The sequence below is a fragment of the Elephas maximus genome, chromosome 3 (genome assembly GCF_024166365.1).
Source record: "Elephas maximus indicus isolate mEleMax1 chromosome 3, mEleMax1 primary haplotype, whole genome shotgun sequence".
NCBI lineage: Eukaryota > Metazoa > Chordata > Mammalia > Proboscidea > Elephantidae > Elephas > Elephas maximus.
Window position 1 is genome coordinate 121,532,967 of NC_064821.1, and position 23,098 is coordinate 121,556,064.

The 23,098-nt window shown below is 38.8% G+C and overlaps 1 protein-coding gene across 5 annotated transcripts in view; it reads left to right on the forward strand.

Annotated features, from left to right (window-relative positions):
* The window catches only part of TNNI3K (TNNI3 interacting kinase), a 380,317-nt gene that overhangs the window by 168,962 nt on the left and 188,257 nt on the right, over positions 1-23,098 (forward strand). For all 5 annotated transcript variants that reach the window (XM_049879574.1, XM_049879578.1, XM_049879575.1 and 2 more), the window contains 6 exons: positions 18,074-18,160; positions 18,737-18,793; positions 19,737-19,829; positions 19,911-19,968; positions 20,093-20,287; positions 21,388-21,492. In XM_049879574.1, the coding sequence (XP_049735531.1) occupies positions 18,074-18,160; positions 18,737-18,793; positions 19,737-19,829; positions 19,911-19,968; positions 20,093-20,287; positions 21,388-21,492 (595 nt within the window). The remainder of the gene's footprint in view (positions 1-18,073; positions 18,161-18,736; positions 18,794-19,736; positions 19,830-19,910; positions 19,969-20,092; positions 20,288-21,387; positions 21,493-23,098) is intronic.

The following is a 23,098-nucleotide window of genomic DNA, read 5'->3' on the forward strand; positions in this document are numbered from 1 at the left end:
TGTTCTAAAGAAGTTTACAGTTTTGTATAATGTAATTATCAAAATAGTCCTATAAATTGGTATTATCTTTCTATTATGGATAAAGAGTTTGAGACCTAGAGCAGGTAAGTCACACTTGCCCAAGCCACGCAGCTGTTAGTGGAGAGCTGGTACCAAGCAGAGGTCTATCTTATTTGAGGTCAACCATTATTTCAAAAGTAGTCAAGCATTATTTCAGATTATCTGATTTCAGACTTTCTGAAATAATGCTTAACTCTTATTTCTCCCTCAGACCTCTCCTCATATTTATTCATTCGAAAGGTCTTTTTTGTTTTACTTCATAGGTATATTTTGAATCCATACTCTTCTCTTTGTTTTTACTATTACTGTTTTAGTTCAGATCTTCATCATCTCTCTCCTAATCCACTTTAGGTAGGAATGTCTTTGAAACTCTGAGGTAGATAGAAATCTAACCAATTCACAAACAGGTCAGAGAAGATCGTGCACTTTGTGACTCATGCAGTGTTTAGATACCTCACAACAGGAAAGAAAGTTCTCTCATGCCTAACACAAACCTAATCTCCTCCAATTTAAGCATTAGCTATGTGAAGAAGAAAAGCTGGTCATCAGATCATTATAATTCAAATCAATCCAAGTCTTTATTAAGTGCCGACTATGTGCAGTTTACAAGATTAAATACAAAGATGACCCTATCAAGTCCCCTTCCTTCAAGGGCAAACTTCCTCAGTTCCTCAGTGTCAGACACTATCTGTGAGAGGGAAACTATTGTTTCTGGCCTGCCTGTGTAACGAAGTTATGGCAATTGAATGAGATAATGAAGGCCAAAGTACTTTGTAAAAGGTAATGTTCTCTGATCATATGAAATATCACCATTACTATTATCGAGGTAGACAGAACTTACCCAGCTGACTGTGGTTCAAAGCAGACAGGGTTAAGTGCTATAGGAGTAGAGAAGAGAGCTGTTAAATCAGCTTGGAGAATAGGGACACTTCCCTCAAAAGGTGGCAATTAAACTGGATTTCAACTGAAGGGAACAAAGGGAAGGGCATCCCAAAAGAGAAACGTTCATGTAGTTAAAAGTCAGAAGTAAAGTCTCTTAGCCCTCGACCATTAAACCAAAAAAACCAAACCCGTTGCCATTGAGTTGATTCCGACTCCTATTGACCCTGTAGGACAGAGCAGAGCTGCCTCATAGGAATTCCAAGGAGCAGTTAGTGGGTTTGAATGGCAGACCTTTTGGTTAGAAGCCAAGTTCTTTACCACTGTGCAACCAGGGCTCCTACCCATTAAAAAAAGTATATATAAATTTAAATTGTATTCATATACAATGAAACCTGTGAGAGTGGGAACTTGAGGAGACTGCCTTGTTTTTCTGGGTCTCACAGTTTTCCAACTCTGAGAGGATGCAGTCTTGCCCCTTTTCTATTGCTCATTTTAGTGGAAAATATTTTAGTTTTCCTTCTCTGACAGGTTTCAGCCTTTAAAAGGTTCCAGATTTTACAGGTTTTACTGTATTTTACTGTATCTTCCTCTTTAAGTTGCTAGGCAGCTCTATGGCTGTCCTACATATCCCTTTCAGGTCCTCTGTGTCACCAAAATGGAGACCTTATACCAAAAGTCCAGTGGGCTTCAGGGATTACTGAGCTGCATCGCTTCTAGACCATACCCACACGATAAAGATTTTGGAAATTACTAATCAAAATATTATGAAAATAATTCCAAACCATTACTCTAATGTATATGGTTGCATATAAGTATATAAACACTATTTTGAAACTTTAGCACAAGTTCACAAGCCTCTTTACTACAAGATTTTTCCCCACAGTTGGGAAGAGGGTCAATTAATTTGCAGCTAGGTTTTTAAACCATTACACCAACTGACTACTTGAATATCTGAGGAGCATATAAAACTTAACAAGTTCAAAAGTGAATTCAATGTCTTTTTTGTCCTTATCAGTTTGTTTCTCCCACTGTGTCTCTTATTCACTCTTTCATTTAACGGTATCACTAGCCACTTAGTCACTCAAATTAGGTAATCCAAAATGATGCTTGACTACTTTTTCCCCCTCAAACCTCTCCTCACATCTTTTCATTCAAAAGATCTTGTTCATCTCACCTCATAGTACATTTTGAATCCATCCTATTCTCTTTATTTTTACTATTACTGTTTTAGTTGAGATCTTCGTCATCTTTCTCCTGATGCCCTTTAATAGCCTCATAACTGGTCTTTTTTGTCTTAAGCATCTTTTGAATGTATTTTTCAGTTATAGTGCCAGAGATGTATTTAAGGTGCAAATAAGGCCATATCATTCCCCAGCTTGAAATCCTTCGCGGACACACTATTACCTATAGGAAAAGTTCCAGCTTGTTGTTATGATATACAAAGACCTCCATGCCCTGTGTCCTGCCTATGTCTTAAGCCTCATATCACCTGTCACATGGGTGAGCCAACCCCCGACAGTCGTTATCACCTTTACTAGATCACCAGCATTGCTTGTTCACTATGTGCCAGGCATGTACTAAGCTCTTCATATGCATTTGCTCATAGAACCTTCACAATAACCCTACTGGGTAACATCCATTCACATCTTCCTTTTACGTGATAATAATAAAAAACTACTCATTCATCACAATACATACCGTGTTATTTCGTGTTTCCAAGCCTTTTCTCATGCAATCCTTTCTGTCTCTACACACTCACCTTGCTTTTTGATTACTAATTAGCCTTCAAGACTCAGTTCATCCTCTCTTCCAGGAAGCCTTCCCTGATTGTCCAGCCTAGTATATATGCCTTTTATGTTTTATTTTTTATGTTATGTTTTATTCATATGCTCATCTCTATCTCTGTATTTACCATCTCATATTGAAATACTCTCTTCTCTATCAAATTGTAAATTTCTTGAGAGGAGCACTTGGGGTATTAATCTTGCCTTCCAAAAACTTTAATATGATGACTGACTCCTAATAGATGCTCAATACATGTATGGTGAGGTGAAACAGAGAATGAGCAATAGATCGGTCATATTCAATAGAATATGCCCCACTAAATGGCATCTGGTGAGTGATAATATAGTAGATGTCCTCAAGGATAATAATTACCACTATTCTGCTTTTTCTGTAGTTTTTTCTAAAAATATCATAGATTTCTTATTAACTACAGAGTCTTAATATTCAAACTAATGGGCAGAAGATTCTGCAGAATGTTCTAAAACTCCTCCTTCTAAGCACTGGAACAGCAAAATTTTTTCCTTTAACTGAAATACTTTTCTCCTCCCTTCTTGCTTACTCAACTCATACTCATTTTTGAAGTTTTAGCTTAAAAGGCGTTTCCTCAAGGAACTCTTTCCTGAATCTTCCAAATGGTCATTAGATGTCATTGTTACGCATGTTCACGCACCCTCTACTTTTTCTTCCTAGAGCTTGTCTGAATAATATTTGAGTGAATATTTATGTAACTAATATTTTTCTTTTCCACTAACAGGGTTGATTACAACAGTAGAGAGCATTTCTGTTTCAACACTGTACCTTGTACCATTCATTCAAGAAAAACTTATTGCTTATTATGATAGACATTGTGCCAGGAACTGGGTAAGGCGCTGAGTAAAACAGATGTGTGTCTGCTCTCAGGAAGTTTGCATTGCTAGGGAAAGAGACAGGCTATAAGCAAGAAGACAGATAATATAATGATAAGTGCTAAGAATATAATAAAAAGGGAATGTAATGGCAAGTAAAAAGTTCAAGGACACTATTTAAAATTGAGTAGTCACAGAAAGCCTCCCTGGTAGATGCTATTTGAGCTGGGTGCTCAATAAATATTTCTGGAAGGAAAGGAAAGGGTAAAAGGAAAGCAGAATGAGTTGTGGGGTTTACATTAACTTTAACCAAAGAATTTGGTCTTTGTCCTCCTTACTAAGAGATAACCTCTAAAAAAAAAAACTTAGGAATTTAAGTTTCTTTGACAGAGCTCAGCTGCTAACCAAAAGGTCAGCAGTTCAAATCCACCAGCCAATCCTTGGAAACTCTGTATTATTACGTGCTGTTGAGTTGGTTCCGATTCATAGTGACCATACGTACAACAGAACAAAACACCGCCCAGTCCTGTGCCATCCTCACAATCATTATGCTTGAGTCCATTGTTGCAGCCACTGTGTCAATCCATCTCATTGAGGGTCTTCCTCTTTTTCGCTAACCCTCTAATTTACCAAGCATGATGTCCTTCTCCAGGGACTGAGCCTTCCTGATAATGTGTCCAAAGTATGTAAGATGTAGTCTCGCCATCCTTGCTTCTAAGGAGCATTCTGACTGTACTTCTTCCAAAACAGATTTGCTCATTCTTTGGCAGTCCATGGTATACTCAATATTCTTTGCCAACACCACGATTCAAAGGCATCAATTCTTCTTTGGTCTTCCTTATTCACTGTCCAGCCTTCACATGCGTATGAGGCAACTGAAAGCATCATGGCTTGGATCAGGTGTTCCTTAGTCTTCAAGATGACACCTTTGCTTTTCAACACTTTAAAGAGATTTTTTGCAGATTTGCTCAATGCAATGCATCTTTTGATTTCTTGACTGCTGCTTCCAGGGGTGTTGATTGCAAATCCAAGTAAAATGTAATCCTTGACAACTTCAAACTTTTCTCCATTTATCTTGATGTTGCTTATTGGTCCAGTTGCGAGGATTTTTGTTTTCTTTACATTGAAAGAAAGAAGGCTGTGGTCTTTGATCTTCATCAGTGAGTGCTTCAAGCCCTCTTCATTTTCAGCAAGCAAGGTTGTTTCATCTGCATAATGCAGGTTGTTAATGAGTCTTCCTCCAATCCTGATGCCCCATTCTTCTTTACATAGTCCACCTTCTTGGTTTATTTGCTCAGCATACAAATTGAATAGGTATGATGAAAGGATGCAACCCTGACACACGCCTTTCATGACTTTAAACTGTGCAATATCTCTTTGTTCTGTTTGAATGACTGCCTCTTGATCTAGGTACAGGTTTCTCATGAACACAATTATGTGTTCTGAAATGCCCATTCTTCTCAATGTTATCCATAATTTGTTATGATCCACACAGTCGAAAGCCTTTGCATAGTCAATAAAACAGAGGCAAACATCTTTCTGGTGTTCTCTGCTTTCAGCCAGGATCCGCTAACATCAGCAATGACATTCCTGTTCCACATCCTCTTCTAAATCAGGCTTGAATTTCTGGCAGTTCCCTGTCAATGTACTGCTGCAGCCGCTTTTGAATGATCTTCACCAAAACTTTGCTTTCGAGTGATAGTAATGATATTGTTCAATAATTGCCGCATTTGGTTGGATCACCTTTCTTGGGAATAGGCATAAATATGGGTATCTTTCAGTTGGTTGGTCAGGTAGCTGTCTTCCAAACTGCTTGGCATCAATGAGTGAGCTCTTTCAGCACTGCATCCATTTGTTGAAACATCTCACTTGGTATTCCATCGATTCTTGGAGCCTTGTTTTTCGCCAATGCCTTCAGTGTAGTTTGGACTTCTTCCTTCAGTACCATTAGTTCTTGTTCATGTGCTACCCCCTGAAATGGTCAGATGTTGGCCAGTTCTTTTTGGTATAGTGACTCTGTGTATTCCTTCCATCTTCTTTTGATGTTTCCTGTGTTGTGTAATATTTTTCCCATAGAATTCTTCACGACTACAACTCAAGGCTTGAATTTTTTTTTCCAATCTTTCAGCTTGAGAAATGCTGAGCATGTTCTTCCCTTTTGGTTTTCTATCTCCAGCTCTTTGCACATGTCATTATAATACCTCACTTAGTCTTCTTGAGCTGCCCTTTGAAATCTTCTGTTCAGCTCTTTTACTTCATCATCTCTTCCATTTGCTTTAGCTGCTCAACTTTCAAGAGCAAGTTTCAGAGTATCTTCTGACATCCATTCTGTTCTTTCCTTTCTTTCCTGTCTTTTAAATGACCTCTTGCTTTTCTTCATGTATAGTGTCCTTGATGTCATTCCACAACTCACCTGGTCTTCGGTCATTAGTGTTCAACACGTCAAATCTAGAGATGGTCTCTAAATTCAGGTGGGACATACTCAAGGTTGTACTTTGACTCTCGTGGCCTTATTCTAATTTTCTTCAGTTTCAACTTGAACTTGCAGAGGAGCACTTGATCATGGAAACTCTATGGGGCAGTTCTACTACTCTGTCCTATAGTGTTGCTATGGGTCGGAATCAACTCAATGGCAACTGATTTTTTTTGGTTTTGTTTTTGTTAAGGACTCCCAACCAGCCTAACTGACAGGTGATGAGGTGACTCTGTGGCAGAGGTTGGCCAGGCCAGAGAGCCCTATTTTGTAATACCTAGTGATCACCTGTGATATTGACTGACCTCAAGTGAGAGAGGCGTTATGTAATTTAGTAACATCATATTATGTAATGAGATCCTTAATAACAGCTCTGGACACTGCATTTAGAGATGATATATCCAACTCCTAAGGAGCTGCTCACTGGATGTGTGAGAAAATGCAAAGTAACAACAACAGAAGTGAAATATACAATTTCTTGGTTATTATTACCTATAATAGCTAAAATGAAAGTAAGTGATGAACCAAGCTTAGATTCTGCCAGTCTAAACTACAGCCTTTAGTCTCAGGACCCATAGCAAAGGAATGTGTTAGAGAAGATACTGATCCTGGGCTAAGTTTAGATTCTGGCTTGCCAGTGATACAGCCGCAAGCCTCAGAGCCATTTCCAAAGGGAAAAGTTATGCTGAAACAACAGATAAGAAGGCAAGACTGATTCCCAACAAAATAGTGAAAAAAAAGACAGAAAGGAGAGTCAAGGAACTCATCCCAATAGGGTAGAAATCTTTAAACAGTTATTATTAAATGGAGTGAATAAAGCGAACTTTGATGGGGAAAAAATAAAGGAGAAAGAGAAAGGGAAGAGTCAAGGGACTTGTCCCAGCAGAGGAGAAATCTTTAGAAGTTTACTAAAAAATAGGATGAATAAGGCATACATTGATGGGTTTAAAACAAAGGTCTTAATACAGTACTCTTGGAGTTTAGGTAAATCTCAGTAGGAGTCCTTGATGGTCCCCTAACATTAAAGAGCCATAAACAAGTCTGCTGTATTCACCCCAGTGTGGAGGGATGTAAAAAGCTGGAAAGTAAAGATGACAATGAGAAGCCTGGCCTGGAATTGCCTGGGGCAATGGTCCAGTGGTTTAATCAAGTTAAAACCTGAGGAGGGGCTGTGTCCCTTGGCTGAATTCCAAGCTGGAGGCTCAAGGTCTTACGCGCATGAATGGGTAAAATGGTCAAGGGGTGGGGAAGAGACTTTTCTGGGGCTCCTTGACATGCGAGCTCAGTGCAGTGTGATTCCAAAACCTGCCAGAGAAATATTAACTGGGGCTAAGGTTAGACTGGGAGGATATGGGGACACAAGGTTGACAGAATATGAAAGTTTAGATGAAAATTGAAATTTGTAAACAGGCTCTATGTGAAGTAGCTGAGTTTCCTTTACTTGGATGTATTATTGAAACAGATATTATGTCTGACTGAGGAACACTAACCACCAACAGTATTGTAAAACAGAATGCATGTAAGTTGGTCCTCAGGCCAAACTTGTTTGAAAATGATAAATGGGAACAAATAAGAATAGAAGCTGAAGTGCTAGTACGGACAAATTCACTGTATAAACAGCCTTGTGTGGAGTTTTCACTGGGGCTTATGGAAGAAGCCTGTGAGTGCCCCCCAGCCACAACTGTTGGTATTTAAGACCAGGAAATTTCCATTTGAGAAACAATTACTAGCTGAATATAGGACTTTGATTGAGATTGCCACTATGACTTAAGGACATAAAATCATCTTGAAACCTAAAATACCCATAATATCTTGGGTTATCTAGGAGAAATATTCTAGATGGAAGCCAATGCCCAGAAAAGTTCCATAATAAAATAGAAATGGTTTATACAGAAACATGCTACCAGGGGAATACAAGGAGATACTCAGGAGAAGGAAGCCTCTCTTCCCCTAGCACTGACTTTGGAACCACCAGAGGAAATACCCATGTCCTATTGACACATGGGGGGTGCCCTATAAACAGTTCTTAACTAGCCAAAGAGCTATTTGTTTTATGGATATCAGTTCAAGGTGGACAGAAAGCATCCTATTTGGACAGCCACTACTCTGATTGAAGAAGGTAAAAACAAATCACCTTGGTGGGCTGAATTGCATGCCGTTTGCCCCTATGTTTGGATTTTTACTGACTAATGGGCAGTGGCTAATGGCCTGGCTATAAGGTCAGGTAAAAGGGCAAAGGAAACCTGGCCTATGAAGGAATACTCGTATGGGTCACAGCCCTGTGGAGATCTGAGTGATGCATTAAAGTAGGAAACGTCAATGCTCATTAGAAGAACCTCCTTCCAGGACTGAAAGTTAAGTAGAGTCAGGCAGTAGATATCCTGTTATGCTTGCCTGAGGTGACTTGGGTCCATGAGAGGAATATAAATGAAGTGAGGGGGGGACCTCAGGGGATAGGGGCTGGAGTTTGCATTGTGTACTAAGACCCGCCCACCACCACCAATAAAAGCTCTGGATACTAAATTTCCATGGGCTTCCTGTTTGATGAAAGACATTGATGCACACGGGAGGGTAGCCTATCCCTTGAAATATAGGACCCTCATAGACCCCGCCCTAGGTTTCTCTTCTTTATGCTGATCCTGATTTGTGTCCCTTATAACAAAGCTGTTATAATAAAGTATTACAAAGAAATGTGAAAAGACCTGGAGTTAGAAGACCAAAAGGGAAGAACATACTTGGTATTTCTCAAGCGAAAGAACTGAAGAAAAAATTCAGGCCTCAAGTTGCAATAGTGAAAGGTTCTATGGGAAAAAATTGAGTAATGCAGGAAGAATCGAATGAAGATGGAAGGAATACAGAGTCACCGTACCCAAAAGAATTAGACTATGTTCAAATATTTCAGAAGACAGCGTATGATCAAGAACCAACAGTACTGAAGGAAGAAGTCCAAGCTGCACTAAAGGCATTAGTAAAAAACAAGGCTCCTGGAACTGATGGAATACCAACTGAAATGTTTCAACAAATGGATGCAACGCTGGAAGCACTCACTCATCTATGCCAAGAAATTGGGAATTCAGCTACCTGACCAACTGATTGGAAGAAATCCATATCTGCACCCATTCCAAACAAAGGTTCTCCAGCCGAATGAGGAAATTATAGAACAATATCATTAATATCACACACAAGTAAAATTATACTGAAGATAATACAAAAATTATTGCAGCAGCACATCACCAGGAAACTGCCAGAAATTCAAGCCAAATTCAGAAAAGGACATGGAACAAGGGATATCATTGCTGATGTCAGATTCACCTTGGCTGAAAGCAGAACATACCAGAAAGGTGTTTACCTGTGTTTTATTAACTATGCAAAGGTGTTCAACTCTGTGGATCATAACAAATTATGGATAACATTTCAAAGATTGGGAATTCCAGAACACTTAATTGTGCTCAGGAGGAACCTGTACATTGACCAAGTGGCAGTCGTTCGAACAGAACAAAGGGATACTTTGTGGCTTAAAATCAGGGAAGGTGTAGGTCGAGGTTGTTTTTCACCATATTTATTTAATCTATATGTTAAGCAAATAATCCAAGAAGCTGGACTATATGAAGAAGAATGTGGCATCAGGATTGGAGGAAGACTCATTAACAACCTGTGACATGCATATGACACAACCTTGCTTGCTGAAAGTGAAGAGAACTTGAAGCACTTACTAATGAAGATCAAAGACTCCAGCGTTCAATATGGATTACATCTCAAAATAAAGAAAACAAAAATTCTCACAACTGGACGGATAAGTAATGTCATGATAAACAGAGAAAAAATTGAAGTTGTCAAGGATTTCATTTTACTTGGATCCACAATCAATACCCATGGAAGCAGCAGTCAAGAAATCAAACAACACATTACATTGGGAAAATCTACTGCAAAGGACCTCTTTAAAGTGTTAGAAAGCAAATATATCACTTGAAGACGAAGGTGCAACTGACCTAAGCCATTGTGTTTTCAATTTCCTCAAATCCATGTGAAAATTGGACAATGCGTAAGGAAGACTGAAGAGGAATTGATGTTTTTGAATTATGATACTGGTGAAGAATACTGAATACACCATGTAGGGCCAAAAGAACAAACAAATCTGTTTTGAAAGAAGTGCAACCAGAATGCTCTTTAGAAACGTACATTGGACATGTTATCAGAAGGGACCAGTCCCCACAGAAGGACACCATGCTTGATAAAGTACTGGGCCAGCGAAAGAAAGGATGACTTTCAGTGAGATGGATTGACACAATGGATGCAGCAATGGGCTCAAACATAGCAATGATTGTGAGGATGGCACAGGTCCAGGCAGTGTTTTGTTCTGTTGTATATAGAGTCGCTATGATTTGGAATCGACTACATGGCACCTAAGAACTCATCATAGTAAGGTTGTACTCCTTAGTACTTTTCCTGAATTCTGTGAGTTGTTCCAGTGAATTATCTAAGCCAAAGCAAGGCAGAAGCGAAGGGGTCCTGGTGAGGGAATGGAAGGTGTGAGCTTGTGGTTGGCATCCTGAAGTGGTATCTGGAAACCCCAAATTTGTAGCCAACAGGTCAGAGGCGAGGGTGTCGTGTGGACTTCCAAACTTGCTGCTGACATCTGAAGTCTTGGGCCTACTTGGTGGTCTGGAGAATTGTGTCTTTTTACTTGCGAGCTCTAACCTAGCTCTAACCTAGATAGAAGTGCTGCATGGGCAGCTGGTGTCAGAACTGAACAGAAGTGAGAAGAGGAATTTGATTTGAGAATTTGATTTATTCACAAAGATAGAAAAAAAAAAGGAGGAAAGGTAAATAACTTAGTTTGTATATAATGTTCTCTTGGCAAAAGCATTTGTGTTTGTGGAGTCTTATCTCAAGGTGAAGGGCTGGTGGCACTTTAATTTGAGCCTAGCAATTAAGAGACAAGAATAATGTAAAGAGGTGTGTTTTCCCTCTCTGTAATATAAAATTTTGGCACCATTTGTATTTAACCTACGGAAGGGTAAACATCAGAAGCCACCCTCAGGCCCCACATTTCAATGCTCTGGGAAGTGAGTCTTTAACATGATGGGAAGGGGAGATCAGAAAATGTTGGGCAAAGTCTCATCTATAAGTAAAAGTTTTATTCTTTGAGTCAGGTGTTATTCTTTAAGTCAGGCGTAAAGCAAGGCCCAGGTTATCCCACTGATGACCTGGACATATGAACCATATGATGTTGTTAGTTGCCATCAAGTCAGACCTGATTCATGGTCACCTTATGTATATATAACATCATAAAACGTTGCCCAGTCCTGCTCCATCTTCATGATTTTGGGTATATTTGAGTCCATTGTTGGGACTATTATGTAATGCTTCCCACCTAGGAAGCTTATCTTCCAGCACTATATCAGAAAATATTCTGTTATGATCCATAAGACTTTCATGGGTTAATTTCTTGAAAGTCGATTCCTAGTCTGCCTTAGTCTGGAAACTCCACTGAAACCTGTCCACATTGGATGACCCTGCTCAAATTTGAAATATCAGTGGCACAGCTTCCAGCATCATAGCAACATGCAAGCCACTGCAGAATGACAAACTGACAGATGGGTGGTGGGGACAAATGAAATAAGTAAAAAGTCCTTGCTTCTGAAACTGATACCAAATTTTCATGTTCTGTGCTTAGTCTTGGACCCAGAGTTTCAGGGACCACAAAGTTAGGATATCATTTACCATTAATCTTCACACCTAGTTCTTAAATAATTCTGAGTCAGCATTCATTGAGAATAAGAATACATTGCTTCTAAAATGAAATGGTGGAGGATAGAGAGACAGCCTTACATGGGAAAAATAAAAATTGTACTCCTTTTTGAATAAGCATGAAACCTCTGCTGTAGACATGCCCGTGATGCCTATATTAAATTTTATAACAACCCTAGAAATGAGTTATAACCTTCAGCAAAAACCTAGTTCTTAAATAACTATTCATAAAGTTGAAAGCAAAGGAATTTGGGGGAGGGGGTGAATATCATACCAAATAATAAGGAGTAATGGAACACAAGAAGAAAACAAATCAAAAGGAAAACCTGGAATTTAGGGAATACAGGCAAGAATAGAATAGTGAGAGCAAGAAATGAAAACTCTCAGGTGCTCCAGTAAATGATACTATGAATGTATAAATCATTATTATAACTGCATTAGGCTAACAACATAACATCCTTCTTCTTGGGTAAAACACTTGGAGGTATGCAGTGAATTCTCAGATATAGGAAAACATTTCTTTTAATTAGTGGAAGTTTGATTATCTCTGGACATGTTCCATTAGTGCGTCCTGGTTATCTGGGTGTATCCATTACTGGGAGTTTGGCTTAAAAAGTCCATTTAGTGAGTGACATCAAGGCATTTTTCTGCTTAACCCCTTAAGGCCAAGTATCAGGAAGCTGGGCCCTAGTGCATACACTTTGGAGGCTTGTCAAAGCAGTTTTAGCAGTGGAGAATTTCCCATATGTGGGCGCCTCAGCCCATAGTTAGCAGGAGGTGGGAAATCAGGCGGAGATGCCTTCCAGAGCTGAGGGAGCCTCTTGGCATTTCCCTGGCAGCCTCATGCTTATCATCAGCCAGAGCCCGTGCACTCATTAGGCTCTTGATGAAAAGCATCCCAAAGAAAACTGCCAGCAAATTGTGCCACTGTGCTGGCAGGAAATTAAAACTGCTCAGAGGAAGTGGAGCCAAGAGAGCTGTTGAAATGAAAGGTAACATCAAGGGTGTGATCACTGACTGACTCACACAGGCATTCAGGATTCGGGACGCAGCTTTCTGCTTCACTAGGGAAAGCATGAGGCCCTCTCGGCTGTCAGCCAAAGTCGATCTGACAGAGGACCTGAGACAGACAGGGAGGTGGGCTTTATGAATTAAGCTTTGTTGTGCCTGGGTAAATGCTAGGGGTTTGGAATGCTTTCTTTCTCCAAAGGACTTTCTCCTAGGAAAAACAAATAAGGAAAAAAAAAAAAAATTTCCCCCTGGTTCCAAGTATTTAAAGACTGAAGTTACTGAAAGAAAAGGCTCCAAAATCACCCAGGTTCTAATTACGGCGGGGCAGGTAGGGTGGAGGGGGTCAGGCAAAGCCTCAGAACTGTGAATGCAGTAATGGGACAGATGAAGGGGTATTTCAATTCCAGAGGAATTTTTGTTGTTGCTGTTTTATCCTGAGGCTAAAATGGCCACCAGGGGAAGAAAGGGAGATGCTTCACAGGAAGTGGCACCAAGATAAAGCAAGGTACACTGACAGCTTCACAAACTGGGTGAGATAGCACAATACTGATACCCCAAAACCCAAGGGGAATTAAGATTGCACATGGAATTAAGGTTGCTCATTGACCCATTGAAGCTGAGTAAACTCTGATTTGAAGTGACCCTGTAAGACAGAGGAGAACTGCCCCATAGCGTTTCCAGGCTGTAAATCTTTATGGAAGCAGGCCATCAAATCTTTCTCCCATGGAGTGGCTGTGGGTTCAAACCGCTGACCTTTCGGTTATCAATGGAGTGCTGAACCACTGCTCCACCAGAGCTTCTTTTAACCAACCTTAAAATAGAGGGATTATCCTAGATTATCCAGGTGGGCCCAATGGAATCACAAGGGTCCTTGTAAGTGGAGGAGGGAGACAGAAATAGAAGTCGAAGAGATGTGATATGAGAAGGACTAAGCCACTGTTGCTGACTTTGAAGATGGAGAAAGGGAGCCACAGGCCAAGAAATGCTGGAAAAGGCTAGGAAATAGAGTCCCCCAGAAAGGAATACAGCAGTCCTGCCACCACCTTGGGATTAGCCCAGTGCATCCCAAATTGTACTTCTGACCTCCAGATCTGTGAGATAATGAATAAATGTGGTTGTTTAAACCGCTAAATTTGTGGTAGTTAACAACTACATTAATAGAAAATGAATACACTCGGTATTTAGAAAATGCATCTGAAGTTCCAAAAGGAGTTTTCAAGTTCTTTTACAAGAAAAATTGGTAAGACAAGAAAGCAATGAAAAGATCCCAAAGGGACATTTATGTGTTATCATTACTAGGTATATTACACACATTATCTCATTTAATCTTTTTAACAGTCTTATGAGGCTACATCATTGGTTCAAGTCTGTAGATGAGCATTATTTTAAAAGTAAAACAAATCAAGGTCTTCACCTAATGAAAATCCCCCTGTGGCTGGCTCCCCATCTCACCTACACTAAATTCAAACTCCTTATCCAAACATGTAAAACTTTACATCCTAGTACTCCAAGTGTGGACGTTGCATCAGCGTCACCTGGGACCTCGATAGAAAGGCCACTCTCAGGCTCCGCTACAGACCTTCTCAGTCAGAATCTCAGGGGATAGGGCTCAAGAATCCGTGTTTTAACATCTGGCCCAGGTGATACTTATACACACTAAAGTTGGATAAGTTTGAATTACTCCTCCACCAGATGTGCCTACTTCTGTAACCACATCTGGCACTACTCCCATCCTTAGCTGGTATACTTCAGACACACTAGCCTTTCATTTCCTGAACATGTCATGTTCATTCCCAACTTGAGTCTTTTACATTATGTTTCTTCTGCCTGTTATGCTCTTTCCTTAGATCTCTGCCTGTTGACTAATCCCATTTGAGTCTTTAGAGTCCCAAGCAAGAATTCTAATGGAACTAGCCCCTATTATTTCATCATAACCAATGTCTATGGTTTGAGAAAATCAGAGATCTGCTAGTCATGGATAGAAATCTATGAATGATAAGGAAATGGAAGGTAGTTGTAAACTCTGTAGATTTACGTTTTGCTAAAAGTTTTAACAATTAAAATCACAATGAATTTTTTTTTGGCTTGAATCTGATCTTAGGATGTTACATTTGGAAAAGATTTAGATACTAATATTCCTGCTGGGTGCCATCCAGTCAATTCTGACTCATAGCAACCGTATAACAATCCCATAAAGCAGAGTAGAACTGCCCCATGAGTCTTGGCTATAATTTTTACCCAAGCAGATTGCCAGGTCTTTCTCCCACAGAGCCACTGGGTGGGTTTGAATCGCCTCCCTTTTGGCTAGCAGTTGAGTGCTTAGCAATTTGTACTAGCAGGGCTTCTTATTCTACCTCAGGGTCTTGCATACACTGTTAATTTAAATTCCTTTTTGAAGGGAGGATTTGATAAGCAAACTTAACTCTCAACCTATGCTCTAAGTTAGCTAGGTGGATTCTGAGCCGTGTTAACTATAGATCTTTCCTGGTGGATGAGCACTTAAGCTTTTTCAATTCCTACATTTTTCTATTTTTAAAACAAGTGTTGTTACATTTCACAAGTCTTTTGGCAGGGTCTTTAAGGTTGACTGTGTCTTCCTCTTCTATAAATTAGCTTTAGTAGATTATTTTTATAGTGACAGCATAAAATAATATCAAAAATTTATTTCTATTGAAAATCATTGGTCTATTCAAAGAGATTTTTACCTTTTTTATCCTTCGCAATAGTAAAACCCTACTGTTATTAATAAACTCCAAAATAACAGTGATTTGATAATAATAGAAATTGATTTCTCGGTCATGTAATAGCCCAGGGTGGACATTTCTGGTCAGTGGATAGCTCTGGCTATTCAGTAGCTTCATCATCCCCTAGGGCCTCAGAATCTTCTGCATCTAATCGCACATGGGGAAAGAAAGGGTAGAGAAAGCTCAGTGTTTCTTAGAAGTCCTAACCTGGAAGTAACATCATTTATTATATTCCCTTGGTAAGAATTACTCACAAAGCCACAACGAGATTCAAGGGGAAGGGGAAAGTGTAGTCCCTGGATAGGCAGCCATTCCCAGTGACAAAATTACCCTGTGAAATGGGAGTACAAATGCTAGTGGTCAGATAGCTACCTCAACTACAAAAATGTATGTAAATTATTTTATTGCCATGTTATGCTATAGTTGTCAATCAAATGTAATACTCAATCACAGTAATTGCATCACTTCTTCCTGGTTATCATATGTGCTTTTCACCCTTTTAGTAATATCCTTATCATATACTCCTCTTATTGATTGAATTGTGTCCCCCAAAAAGGTGTGTCAATTTGCCTAGGCCATGATTCTCAATACTGTGTGATCGTCCACCATTTTGTCACCTGATGTGATTTTCCTATATGTTGTAAATTCTACCTCTATGATGTTTTTTTATGATGTTAATGAGGCAATATTAGAAGCAGTTATGTTAATGAGGCTGGACTCAATCTACAAGATTAGGTTGTGTTTTAAGTCAATCTCTTTTGAGATATAAAAGAGAGAAGCAAGCAGAGAGACAGTGGGACTTCCTACCACCAAGAAAGTAGTGCCAGGAGAAGAGCTCATCCTTTGGACCCAGGGTCCCTGCACTGAGAAGCTTCTAGTCCAGGGGAAGATTGATGACCAGGACCTTCCTCCAGAGCCGACAGAAGGAGAAAGCTTTTGCCTGGAGCTGATGCCCCGAATTTGGACTTCTAGCCTACTAGGCTGTGAGAGAATATACTTCTGTTTGTCGAAGCCATCCACTTGTGGTATTTCTCTGTTACAGCAGCACTAGATAACTAAGACAACTCCCATCCAATAACCAGTCGCCATCCAGTCGATTCCACCTCATGGCAACCCCATGTGTGTCAGAGTAGAATTGTTCTCCAAAGGATTTTCTATTGCTAATTTTTCAGAAATAAATCACCAGACCTTTCTTCTGAGGTGCCTCTGGATATACTCAAAACACCACCCTTTCGATTAACAGCCAAGTGCTTACCTGTTTGCACTACCCAGAGACTCCTATAGTTCCATTAAAAAAAAAAAAAAATAGCACTTGAAATTTCCTCTTTCAGAAATTCTCATCAATCTTATAATTATTTGGTTAATATCTCTCTTCCCCACTGACTTTAAGCTTCTTGAGGACAGGGCCTTGTTGCCTTGTTCATGGTTTCCTCACTGCCCGACAACATGTCGTTCTTGTTGTTAGGTGCAAGTAAGTCAGTTCCGACTCATAGCGACCCCATGTACAACAGAAGGAAACACTGCCCAGTCCTTCGCCATCCTCACAATCATTGTTATGCTTGAGCCCATTGTTGCAGTCACTGTGTCAATCCACCTTCTTAAAGGTCTTCCTCTTTTGCTGACCCTCTACTTTACCAAGCATGTTGTCCTCTTCCAGGGACTGGTGCCCCCTGATAACATGTCCAAAGTACTTGAGGCAAAGTCTCCTCATCCTTGCTTCTAAGAAACATTCTGGCTGTATTACTTTCAAAACAGATTTGTTCATTTTTCTGGCAGTGATGCTACAGTCAATGTTCTTCACCAACACCAGCATTCAAAGACATCAATTCTTTTTTGGTCTTTCACATGCGTATAAGGCAATTGAAAATACCATGGCTTTTTTTTTGGTCAGGCACACCTTAGTCCTCAAAATGACATCCTTGCTTTTTAACACTTTAAAGAGGTCTTTTGCAGCAGATTTGCCCAGTGCAAACATAGCGCGTAACCTAACACCTCACATACGAAAACCCAAAGCAAACCCATTGCAATTGAGCCAATTCCAACTCACAGAGACCCTGTAGGACAGAATAGAATTGCCCCATACAGTTTCCAAGGAACGGCTGGTGGATTCAACCTACTGACTTTTGGTTAGCCCCAAGCTTTTAACCACTTCACCACCGGGGCAGTAGTCTTAATAAATGATTTTGAATAAAAGAATAAAAGTAAAGTTGATTCTCATTATTCATGGTAATTATGTTCTTATAAAGTCCTGTGAATACTAAATTAGCAAATATCAAACTAGCCTAGTTTGAATTCTCTGGCAATTTTTCCCTCCATGGGTATTTTTAGTGAACAGGGGGATTCGCAAATGTGGAATCTGCAAAAAAATGAAGATCAATTATACTAAATTCTGACTGCAATAACTTATCTCTTAAAACATGTCCTTTGTTGTAAGCTATCTCCGGTCATTTTTTAAATACGTGATGGGCTGAATAAAGGAAACAAAAATTAAGACGCTTTGTCCTTTTTGTCTTTCCATAAAGGACATGATGCGATTGTCACACTCCTGAAGCATTATAAGAGACCTCAGGACGAATTGCCCTGTAATGAGTATTCTCAGCCTGGAGGAGGTACTCTTTTTCTTAGTCAGTTTTCATTGTTAGTGCAATTTTGTGCCTAAAGGTAAACCTGTGTTTCTGCTATTATCATTTTGTGGCTGGGGGGAGGGCATAGTCTTGTGTCAGGCTAGTTTTATTTTAAGAAAACGTATGTCTGGGTAAGGCTGAATATAAAAAAGCCGCCGCTACATAGGCTCTTTTCTAATTCACAAATCTGCAGTTTTTCCAAGTTTAACATTCCCTGCTCTGGGTCTTTATGAGGCTTGTGGCTAGGAAGGCCTGGTAAGCTGAGAGCAGTCATTTTCCTTTTCTGTAAATGATTAAGGCAGGACCAGAGAATACTCATATCCAGACACTAATTAAATCTGCTGGAGTCGGCTAGCCCCTGGAATTTTTTTTTAATCTTTTTACTCTCTAGATAAACACTTGCTGTACAGTTTCAGTATCCAGGGGAAAGACCTGGGCTTTAAGCTATAGTCTTATTTGGTTTCCTTAGCAAACTGTTTTTTTTTTTTTTTTCATGTTGAATTTTTAGGTAGAAAAAAAATGATGGCTACTCTCAACTCTGTTATTTAATTTGATTTCTAGATGGCTCCTATGTGTCTGTTCCATCCCCCTTGGGAAAGATTAAAAGCATGACGAAAGGTACTTATACTACAGGACAGTTGCTACATATTTTATTACTAAGGATAACTATCACCTCAAATATGATAACTTTCTATTTTGTTTTGCATATTACAAATGATGCATATTTTACCAACATAAGCACTATTATCAATAGACCTTCTTTCCATAATTAACCTTACTTGCTGTGCTATTTTGCATATGTCCTCTGAGTTCACAGGGTATAAAAATAGTGAGAATTTCACATGAGTATTAAAGAAAGATTTTATTTCCATAGTATTTTTATTGTTTTATAAAATATAAATTATAAATATTTCTTTGAGAAAAATTGGGAATAGTTTTGCTTAGGATGAATATTTGAAAAATTAAATTACTTTTCAAAAGATTCCAAATAAGTAATAATACTTGGAAAACTTTTGAATGTATGCTGCAGACAAAATTAAAACCATTTGGCCAGGACAGTAAAAAATATAATTCAACTGCAAATTTACATTTAACTATTTAGAATTTAAAGTCTTTTCAAGTAATTTTTTTGGCTTTGGAGATTTCTTCTGAATGATTCATGAGCTTATTTCCCCTGTCATTTGATTGTCATGCCTTTGAGGTTTAGTTTATGACTATTTGGCTAAGCCTATTGTAATAGGTTGAAGGGATTGAGCAGATAAAAGCTTTTATCATAAGGTGATACAGACTGTACTCCATGTCATCAGGCTAACTGGTTGTTGCTCAGGTCAGGACTAAACCTTTACCCCTGATAACAGAGGTCTGGTAATGGAGACAGGAAACAAGCATGCTTTTAAGGAAAGGGGATCATTTATGATAAGGTTTTGACATCCCCACATAGTCAATTACAGTTGGAAAATTGACTACTAGGAAAAGCAAAGTATATATGTGCATGAGTGTGTACACGTCCACATACGTACTTATTCTCTTAAAAAAATAACAACAAAATTCCTGTTTTCAGAGAAAGCAGATGTTCTCCTACTAAGGGCTGGTTTACCCTCACATTTCCATCTTCAGCTCTCAGAAATTGAGTTCCATGAGATTATCGGCTCAGGTAACAAGAAAATAACTGTCAGCTTTAGTTCAATGAGTTCAAAATAGTATCTGTTTATTTATTTCTTTTAAATAATTTTAGGTTCTTTTGGGAAAGTATATAAAGGACGATGCAGAAATAAAATAGTGGCTATAAAACGGTAAGGAAGCAAATGAGAATATTTGATGTCCAGGTGGGTTTGTAACCTTTAAAAAAATGTGTTGAAGAAGCACCTTTTCTTGATCCACCTGCTGATTGAGGATTTCCATTGCTGCTGTTTCCAGTTATCGAGCCAACACCTACTGTTCCAAGTCAGATGTCGACATGTTTTGTCGAGAGGTGTCCATTCTCTGCCGGCTCAATCATCCCTGTGTGATTCAATTTGTGGGTGCTTGCCTGAATGATCCCAGCCAGTTTGCCATTGTCACTCAGTACATATCAGGGGGTTCTCTGTTCTCCCTTCTTCATGAGCAGAAGAGGTATGGGATCTTTCTTTTGATTTATCATTTGGCATATCTTTGGAATTACCCTTGAACCAACTTTAGAGGTTTACATCTTAGATGAGCCATCACTATCTGAAATCTCTGAGCAGTATCAAGTGTGGCATTTTAAGGATGGTTAATAACTTATGCCCAATCATTGTGTTTAAATTAATACAACCACTTCTGTGCTTTCTTAACAGGAATTCAGTTGAAGGTAACAAATCCTAAGGAATTTAAATTGGTAACTGGTGCTCATAATAATCAAGCTAAGTTTGACATACCAATAAAGCAGATACATGTACAGTTGTCCTCCCTTATCCAAGGGAGATACGTTCCAATACCTTCCCCTTGCCCATGGATGCCTGAAACCGGGGGTAGTATGGAACCCTATATACACTCTCTTTTGTCCTATACATACATACCTATGATAAAGTTTAATTTATAAATTAGGCACAGTAAGAGATGAACAACAATAACTAATAATAAAATAGAACAGCTATAACAACACAGTGTCATAAAAGTTATGTGAATGTGATCCCTGGGTGGGACAGAGCAAGACAGCCTGAAATTTCATCACGCCACTCATTCAATACTTTCCAACCCCTGTTAACTGCAGGTAACTGAAATCGAGGAAAGGAAAACTGTGGATAAAGAGGGCTACTGTAATCTTGGAATAAAATAATTTCCAGGCATTGCAGTATTTATTAAATAAAGTTTTTAAAAAAGAATGGACTTGCATAAGTCTAGTTTGAACTCACTTCCTAGAGGTATGCCTACAGTAATTAGAACATGGTTTCACTCACTCAGTGATTAGATTCCATTTTTATGCTATTACAGAGGAATTAAATATAATATTACAAGTATTATAAAATCAAGTATACTGCTTTAAATAAGATGGGCTTGTATCTGACTTGACTTATAAGTAAACATTATCTGATGTAGAAAATTTATTTTACAGATTCGTTGAATTTTTAGCTTAACCTTCAATAAAGCTTAAAGACTGAAATCAAATCACACACACCATTTGATTTATTTTAGAAATATATGGTATTGGTTTTGACCATTTCATCCTCATTAAATCTATTTTTAAATTCTAGGATTCTTGACTTGCAGTCTAAATTAATTATTGCAGTAGATGTTGCCAAAGGAATGGAGTACCTTCACAACCTGACACAGCCAATTATACACCGTGACTTGAACAGGTATTTTTTTTTTTCTTAAATAAAAACCTTAGAACTGAGTAACTGACTAGAAACCTATGACAGATGTCAGGGAGAATACATTTAAGGTTTACTGCAAATCAGGTTTTTCTACTTACCCTGTGGGTAAGGGGACAGGTTACCAAAATCCTAGGCAATGAAAAGGTTTGCCGTTGACTTTTGCAGGACTAGAAAGCTGTATAACAATAATTCAGGGATCTTTCAGCTATATGAAGAGTGTTCAGAAAGATAGTGATATCTGAAAGACTCACCAGCTAGCTAGGTCCCGGGTCAGTGAGGTCAGGTCAAGGACTGAGCTCAATGACATTATAGCATGCCGTATCTCATATAAAGTTGGATGTTATAAAAATAGGAAGATTTAATACAAAATTATCTGAAACACTACTCTTGCACTACCATCTTGGTATTTTTATTCTAGTAAACTCAGCCAAAACACAGTGGCTTATTTACCTAGTTTATGACAAGAGATGTTTTAATGTAAAATAGAGGGTTGAAATAAATATAGAGCCAGAGTGTTCCAGTGCTTGAACTTCAAGGGGTTTCAAAATTTCCTTATAAAGCAAAACCCTTCCTCTAAGTGAAGTCTGACACAGAAGGCCAATATACAAAATGGAGCAGCTTTAGTTGAAGGCAGAGTGTAGAGTAAAGAACTCTGTTTGCATATCATTTTCCACTGTTCAAGGAGGGGGATCCCTTGCCACCTCAGTGGAATCCCAAAGGCTTTGTGGAGGATAATTGGACAACCACTGAACCAGTTTAGGACGCAAGTCAGATTATTCCAAATCAATGACTTTCAGCTCATGATCAGGAAGGTTCATATAGATTCTATATATAATCTTTTGTACAATCTCCATAGTTCTGAAGCTGCTTAATATTAATTAGTTTATTCATTTGGTCATTCATTCAACAACTGTCTGAGCATCTACTATGTTCAAAGCTTTCTACCTGGCACGGTACAGCTTGCAAGGTGAAACTTCCATAGACTGTTTTCAAGGAGTTTTCACACTGTGGTAGAGAGGAAAATACATAAATACAACATATAAAATAACAATTTCTATAAAATGAATTATGAAAAATATCTATAAAATTTTAGAAAGAATATTAATTACTTCTGAGGAGTTTAGAGACAATGTCATGGAAGAGGTGACATTTGAGCCTGGCCCTGAAGGGTAGATAGATTAGAAGAACATTTTAGACTTATGGAAGGCATTATGAAAATAGATTTCCCATTACCCATTACCCATTACCATGGAGTTGATTCTGACTCATGGCAATTCCATGTGAGTCAGAGTAGAACTGTTCCCCATAGGGTTTTCAATGGCTGCTTTTTTGGAAGTAGATTGTCAGGCTTTTCTTCTGAGTTGCCTCTGGGTAGACTTGCAATGCCAACCTTTCTTTTAGAAACCAAGTGCATTCACCATTTGTACCATCCAGGAACTCCAAGAAAATGGAGATCAGAAAATGAAAGGTATATGCAGGAACAATGAATAGTTTTATTTTAGTGTATGCATGTATGTAGTGTGTATAGTTTATGAAGGGGAGGATTAGGAAAGAAATATCGAAAAACAAATTGGAACAAAAACACAGA